The sequence below is a fragment of the Berghia stephanieae genome, chromosome 6 (genome assembly GCF_034508935.2).
Source record: "Berghia stephanieae isolate SIO BIC M18660-M18661 chromosome 6, UCSD_Bste_1.3, whole genome shotgun sequence".
Taxonomy (NCBI): domain Eukaryota; kingdom Metazoa; phylum Mollusca; class Gastropoda; order Nudibranchia; family Aeolidiidae; genus Berghia; species Berghia stephanieae.
This window is the reverse complement of record NC_088365.1, coordinates 62,202,188-62,209,529: the sequence shown is the minus strand read 5'-3', so window position 1 is coordinate 62,209,529 and position 7,342 is coordinate 62,202,188. Positions and strand designations below refer to the sequence as shown.

General features: G+C 37.6%; 1 protein-coding gene across 2 annotated transcripts in view; it reads left to right on the top strand.

Annotated features, from left to right (window-relative positions):
* LOC144975398 (uncharacterized) overlaps positions 1-5,700 on the top strand; it is an 18,529-nt gene extending 12,829 nt beyond the window's left edge. The window contains exons 11-14 of one of the 2 annotated variants that reach the window (XM_078919427.1): positions 478-582; positions 3,612-3,735; positions 4,893-4,939; positions 5,597-5,700. In XM_078919427.1, coding sequence (XP_078775553.1) covers positions 478-582; positions 3,612-3,735; positions 4,893-4,939; positions 5,597-5,611 — 291 coding nt within the window. In that variant the 3' untranslated portion in view covers positions 5,612-5,700. Of the gene's footprint in view, positions 1-477; positions 583-3,608; positions 3,736-4,892; positions 4,940-5,596 lie in introns of both variants that reach the window. The other variant, XM_078919426.1, reaches the window with a different exon arrangement.
* Positions 5,701-7,342: the final 1,642 nt, after the last annotated feature.

The following is a 7,342-nucleotide window of genomic DNA, read 5'->3' as shown; positions in this document are numbered from 1 at the left end:
ACTCCGCGTTTATGAGTAATGCTCACTGAACTGTATTAACCCGACTATAAACGTTCATGGATACACACAGTTTTGTGTGTTGCTCCGTTATACTTCCGGATGGCAATGTTATGAGCTTCTTAGCCAAGCGCATACTATCTATAGATAGAATGCGCTTGGCCAAGGAGTTCACAACATTGCCATCCGGAAGTATAATAGACCAACACACAAACTCTGTGTAACCATGAACTTTTATAGTCTGGTTAATACAGTTTAGTGAGAACAACTCACAAACGCGGATGGCAAAAACAATAACAAAGGCCTGAGTGACGTCATCTGCATACTATCTATAAACGTTCATGGATACACACAGTTTTGTGTGTTGGTCCGTTATACTTCCGGATGGCAATGTTATGAGCTTCTTAGCCAAGCGCATACTATCTATAGAGAATCAAAACGAGTATTTGTAGTAAATGAAATGTATCTTTTCTTCGACAGTCCATGCAATCAAACAACGTCGAGAAGAGGGGTGATGATGACAGCGGTGATGATAGCGATGACAGCGACGACGATGATGACGACGATAACAACAACAGAGCCGGCGTAAGTAAAAAAAGCTTAATTTGATTGAAAGAAAAACTGTGAGCTGAAACGGGGAGAGGGAGAGAGAGAGAGAGAGAGAGAGAGAGAGAGAGAGAGAGAGAGAGAGAGAGAGAGAGAGAGAGAGAGAGAGAGAGAAAACGTGATATATATACTTTCTTTAAAAAAATATAGCCTTGTGGAGAACAGTGTGCTTATTTGAGTCAATAAAAAAATTAATACGGCGCACAACTCTACTGAAAGATTTGAAAAATAGAAATGTATTTTTTACAGATAGATAAACAGATAACCTGATTTCCTTTTATAATTTAAAGTCAGTTTGAAAGTTCTTTAAGTCAAACAGATATCAATAAAAAATTACCGAAGACACTAACATCTCATGGCCACACCCTCAACTCTATCTGTCCAGTAGAGTCCTTACTTCCGTTGTGTTGATTTAGCGGTGATCAGTCTTGTTATGTAGTAGTGTGTTCTCATTGCGTGTATGTTTATATGTGTGGGTGTGTGTGTTGTATACATGTGTGTGTGTGTGTGTGTGTGTGTGTTTTAGAATGTGGTTGCGTGGAAGAAAAAAAAAGGGGGGGGGGGGAGGGTGTCCATCAAGTAGAGAAATTCCTGAGCAACCGGGGGGGGGGGGGGGGGGGTTTGCTAGGAACTGTCAGATTGGAATTTTTTCAGCAAATCGTGGCATTCATAGTGATATAATTCACTTGATCACATGACGGTATTCGGATTTACAGAAATTTTAAACAAGTTTCACCGATTAACAACATCAACTAATATTACTGCTGATATGACTGTCGTTTTTATACCATCGATGTGATAATTATTGCCCTGGGAAATATTTAGTTAAACGTTTCAGCAAACTGTCAATTGGTTCTGTCTAGCTTCTCGCCCGAACAAACCAAAAGTAGACAGATTCGGGGACTTGACATTTTTCGCGTCCGCTTCAGATTTTCATTTGACCTCACATAAGTAAAGGGGAGACATTCCGAAAGCTCCTACATCCCCAGTATTCATTCAATTTCTATTTTCACCGTTGATCTTTTGTCGGGCGTTTATTTATTCAATTTGTCATCATATAAAAGCGTTTTAAAAACTCTAGAACAAACCTGGATAGATTTGTGAAAGTTTAAAATGTCCTAATTTGACCATTGTTTTGATTCTCGGCCGCCATTTTAATTTGTGAAGTATTGAAGGTAGTACAAAGCACTCCCAAGTAATGCGTGGTAAAGACTTGCGACTTATTGATATTGATATCTACTGACAGATAAACTAAAATCATGCCGAATAAAGCATGGCACCGACGACAAGCACATCGATTAAAATGTGCATCTAATCGTAATCAAGCTAATGATTCTGGCAATATCGAATGAAAATAGTTCTTTCCCCGCGAAATTGCGGGCTTTTTACTAGTATATATATATATATATATATATATATATATATATATATATATATATATATATATATATATATATATATATGTATATATATATATATATATATAGAGAGAGAGAGAGAGAGAGAGCGAGAGAGTCAGATAGATAGATAGATAGATAGATAGATAGATAGATAGATAGATAGATAGAGAGAGAGAGAGAGAGAGAGAGAGAGAGAGAGAGAGAGAGAGAACGGTGGACGCGTGATTTAACAATTGGATTCAATAGTCTGATGTCACGTCGCCCATAAACGGCGGCCATCTAGGTTCTAAACAAAGAAAATCGGTACTTTTTATTCTTCATGCTGGCTAGAACTTTTCATATGTCTTGTGATCAGAATGTGTAAAAGTCAAAACATGATCAGATTTATAATGTTTTTTTTTTCCCTCTGGATACACTTTTATGGTCGCCGGAGAAATATTTCATAAGGGCGTCCGCCATTGTTCCGATAGTTTAGAGCCAGTTGCTAAGTTACCATGCTCATTACGAGGGGAGTGACGTTATGACTATTGAAGATTGCAAAACACGCTTATGAGCAATCGAAGATCTGAACAAGTGTGTATGAAAGGCGCCAGGCAAAGCAATAATGAAAAATACAAGCAATAATGAAAAATACAAGAAAGAAAAAAAATCCCCCAAAAAATAAGTTTACCTCACTGGGGATCGAACCTCAGACTTTCTGGTTGCCGGTCAGGCGTGCTCCATTAAATTACACCACAGAGGCTCCCCAAAGTTGGGACAAATTTAACACCTTTTTATCTTCACAAGGGTAGTTACGTGTTTTTACGCTGTGAACCCTCGCTTGCATCAAACAGCACATGCATTGAACACGAGAGGACGAGAACGAAGATATTTGAGTTGCTCCATTTCTTATTTATTTATTTATTTATTTATTTATTTATTTTTGGAAATATAAAATTAAGAATCAGAAGGTCAGAGGTTGGATCCCCAGTCCAGATAAGCTGATTTCTTTGGATGTTTTTTTTTCCCCCTGTATTTCTCTTTCTATCTTTGTCTGGCACATTTCACAAACACTTGTTCAGATCTTTATATTACACCGGTGCCTGCTCCCTAATTTCTTATGAGCAATCATAAAATTAATGGGCCAAACTCTCCCAACTCTACTTTGGTGCCGAAACTCGGGAGGGAGAGAGAGTCGTGGGAGAGGGGGGTGGGGGGGGAGGTATAGTGATATAGGAAAGTTGCGATCTCACTAATGATGATAAAGTTGCAAGATTGTTTTTCCATAGTTAAGACTTTCAATTCGAATGCAAGCCTATGTTGAACTCAAAATTATGCCAAAATATATGCATTAGAAATCCTTGATTATTTGTTTTTGTGTTGTTTATGTTTATCGGAGTTTTTTTGTTGTTTTTTTTTTTTTTTGTTTTTTTTAAAGTTGTTTTTGTTTGTTTTTTGGTTTATTTTTTTTAAAAATTTTTGTTATGTTTTGTTGTTATTTGTTTGTTTGTTTGGTTTTTGTTTGTTTTTTTGTGTTTTTTTTGGGGGGGGGTATGTTTGTTTGTTTTTGTTTGTTTTTGTTTGTTCTTTTGCTATTGTAAATTCGTTTATTTTATTCCGAATCAGCAGAATATTAAGCTGTCAAGGGCTGATCAACATGTCCTCAATCACCTTAACAAACTGTCTGAGGGTGATATGCTCCAAAGCTACATCGAGAAGGTCGGCCTTGGATCCATCTTCGGGGTCATGGAGAGTACGTATAAATTATTCTTGATTTCCATCATAATGATATCTATTTGGGCATCCGTCTTTGGTGTGTGTGTGGGGGGGGGGGGGGATGGGGGGGGGCTCAGGAATCCCAGCTTAATTTATTGGTGCGTTTTGTTTAATTTAAAAAACTCAGAACATCCGCCACCCAGATAGAACGTACCAACACAAAAAATCGGTGTAGCCTTAGACGTTTATATTTTGATTAATACAATTTAGTGAGGACTACTCATAAAAATGGTAGGCTAAAAACAATAACAAAGTGACATCAAATTCGTTCCTTCTATAAACTCAGAGTTTAAATTTAAATGAAAGACAATGAAGGAGAGTGAATTTTGTTTCTTAAACTTCAAAAACTTAAAATTTCTTCTCTTTCTTCTTCTTCTTCTTCTTCTTCTTCTTCTTCTTCTTCTTCTTCTTCTTCTTCTTCTTCTTCTTCATTTTCTTTTTATTCATTAACATCTTTTCCTCCTCCTCCTCCTCCTCCTCCTCCTCCTCCTCCTCCTCCTCCTCCTCCTCCTCTTCTTCTTCTTCTTCGTCTTCGTCTTCGTCTTCGTCTTCGTCTTCTTCTTCTTCTTTATATTTTTCTTCTTCGTCCTCCTGCTCCTCCTCCTCCTCCTCCTCCTCCTCCTCCTCCTCCTCCTCCTCCTCCTCCTCATCCTCCTCCTCCTCCTCTCTCTCTTCTTCTTCTTCTTCTTCTTCTCTTCTTCTTCTTCTTCTTCTTCTTCTTCTTCTTCTTCTTCTTCTTCTTCTTTTCTTCTTCTTCTTCTTTCTTCTTTCTTCTTCTTTCTTCTTCTTCTTCTTCTTCTTCTTCTTCTTCTTCTTCTTCTTCTTCTTCTTCTTCTTCTCTTCTTCTTCTTCTTCTTCTTCTTCTTCTTCTTCTTCTTCTTCTTCTTCTTCTTCTTCTTCTTCTTCTTCTTCTTCTTCTTTTTCTTCATATTTTTCTTCTTCGTCCCCCTCATTTTGTCATCAAATTTCTTGATTCTCACGATTTTTATTTACTAACTCGGTTGTTGTATTTTTATCTGATATATTCCAACATAAGCAAGACGACGAGAGTTACTTTATCACTATAGTTAATATTATCATACCACGTAGCTTATTTTAATGTTCACAATTCTATTATTTGATATCCTTGTCTAGAACTCTCCAAGGAGCAAGCATCAAAGCTGACAGGTCACGTTAAGAATGTAAGTTGATTATTATTATTATTACTATTATTATTATTATTATTATTATTATTATTATTATTATTATTATTATTATTATTATTATTATTATTATTATTATTATTATTATCATCATCATCATCATTATTATCATTATTACTGTTATTATTATTATTATTATTATTTTTATTATTATTATTATTATTATTATTATTATTATTATTAAATTATTATTATTGATATTATCATGGACCGCATGACGATTTATGTGGGACAGAATAGAATAGAGAAACAACGACACAGTGCAGAATAAGTTTGGAATCGAGAGCCCTGACCGCCAACACATTTACTCACTTACTTAGGCCCCTTGGAGCGCCCAACATGAGCCACAAGTCTTCGCCATGCATTCTGTCCTGTCCTCCAGGAATGTACGCAGCTCCCGGGTGTTGTCCATTCCTGTGTCATCTAGCAGACAACACCATGAATCGCACAGTTTTTGATGATAATGGTTTCACGAATGATTTCTTGTATAATTTTGTATTATTAATTTCGCACCTTTTAAATTAAAGATATTTAGTTAAATATTTCAAAACAATCTCTCTTTAACAAACAAACAAACAAATATCCATGTTGATTCATCTCTTATGTTGAATTCATTTTCTACAATCTTTCTCACAGGTCATGACCGCTTAAGCAAGCTGTTTTGCAGTGTTTTTTTCTGTGATGATGTTTTCTACATGTGCAATCATCAGACATGAATAAAAATGAAATAGAATATCTTTAATTGATGAACCATTGAAGCCTGTTTTCGATTTTATCTCCAACTTTATGAACGTTAAATTTTATTTTTCACCTTGGGAGGGGGGGGGGGGGGGTTTGTGACTAATAGGTGGGGATTTTTTTTTTTGACCTCCCTACTATGCGGGTGGAGAGGTCACTATTCCTTTGTCTGCTTTACCCTTCATCAGTTTGGACCTTTTTGCGGATAATATGACAATCGTTTTCGAATCGGAAGGTCCTGGGTTCGAGCGTCGCTCGGCGCATAGTTGGGTTCTTGGAAAAGAGTCTTTACTCACATTCTCTCACCGTACTTCGCGAAGTCCCAGATTTGAGAGGTTTTTTTTCCAAGATGAGTGTCATTTAAATCGATCGATATTTGAAGGACGAGTTTTCTGGCCAATTTTTAAAAATATGGGTTTGTTCCAGAGTACATCCCTCATAGTAGCGTGACGGATATGCTCACACAGCTTGGATGGGTTCTCTTAGGAAAATCGACAGAAAGAAAACGATTAACTCTTTTATGTGAAAATAAATAATAACAAACAAAATGACGGCCATCTTACAGAACAACTAGACCAACAACGAAATTCACGTATTCAAAGAAAAACTTTCTCACAAATACTAAAACACAAATCTGCAAATTCAAAATCTTCGAGTTTTCTTTTGCACCCCGCACCATCAATGACTGGAACGCTCTTCCCGAATCATGCGTGAACACAGCAGATTTAGACACCTGCAAGAGAAGATTATCAAAATGCGTCATCCTCAACACCAACAACAATGGCTGCCATTTCAACAACTAACTCGATCCGCCCTCGAATACAATAAATACTCAGAAATAAGTCGACTCCGTGAAACATTCAGATTCAGACAGGTGTCGAAATTGCTGTAAAACCTCTAAAAACAATTTATAAATCCGTGACAAATCGTCACATAACGGTATTTTGTCGGGATACATGGGATAGCGTGGGTCATTGGCACGGTCTTTGCTTCGTACCCGAAAGGTACCGAGTTCGACTACTCGTAAAGCTGTGTGGCCTTGAGCAAGTCATTTAACCTTAGCTCACTTTGCGGCGCTGCACTGCTGCTGACGACTGGGTTATTCCAGTCTTGCCTTGGAATAGACCCTAAAGAAAAATTTCCCCGTAGGAATGAATTAAGCGAGTGTATTTTCAAAACTAGATTCAGAACAGTGAGTTTAAGGTGAAGACGTTTGGAAATGTGGCTCTCAAACTTTTCCGAAAATTTCAAGTAGCGTTCCCTACCAAAGTTTGAGGGGGGGGGGGGGGGTCCCGATAGCTCATTTGGTAAAACACTCGCTTCGCACGCACATGAACCGAGATCTATCCAAGGTGAAGTCGAGATTTTTTTTCCTTCTGAACTCCCCCCCCCCCCCCTCAAACTTTGGTAGGCTCGAACCCAGGACATTCCAATGTGTCATACCACTAGACCACATAGTTGCTCTTATTCGAACTAGCGACCAGCTGAGCTCTATCCCTTTGGTCTTGTGCCATGACGTAGAAGTTAGACGTCTTTTGTAGTTGTTCCAGGTGACTATACAGTGTGTTACTGATGCTTGGATTTGGTGGGAGGAATGTGCCTCTGAGGTTTTTAAGAGGTTGACACTCAAGCACTCAAAAGCGG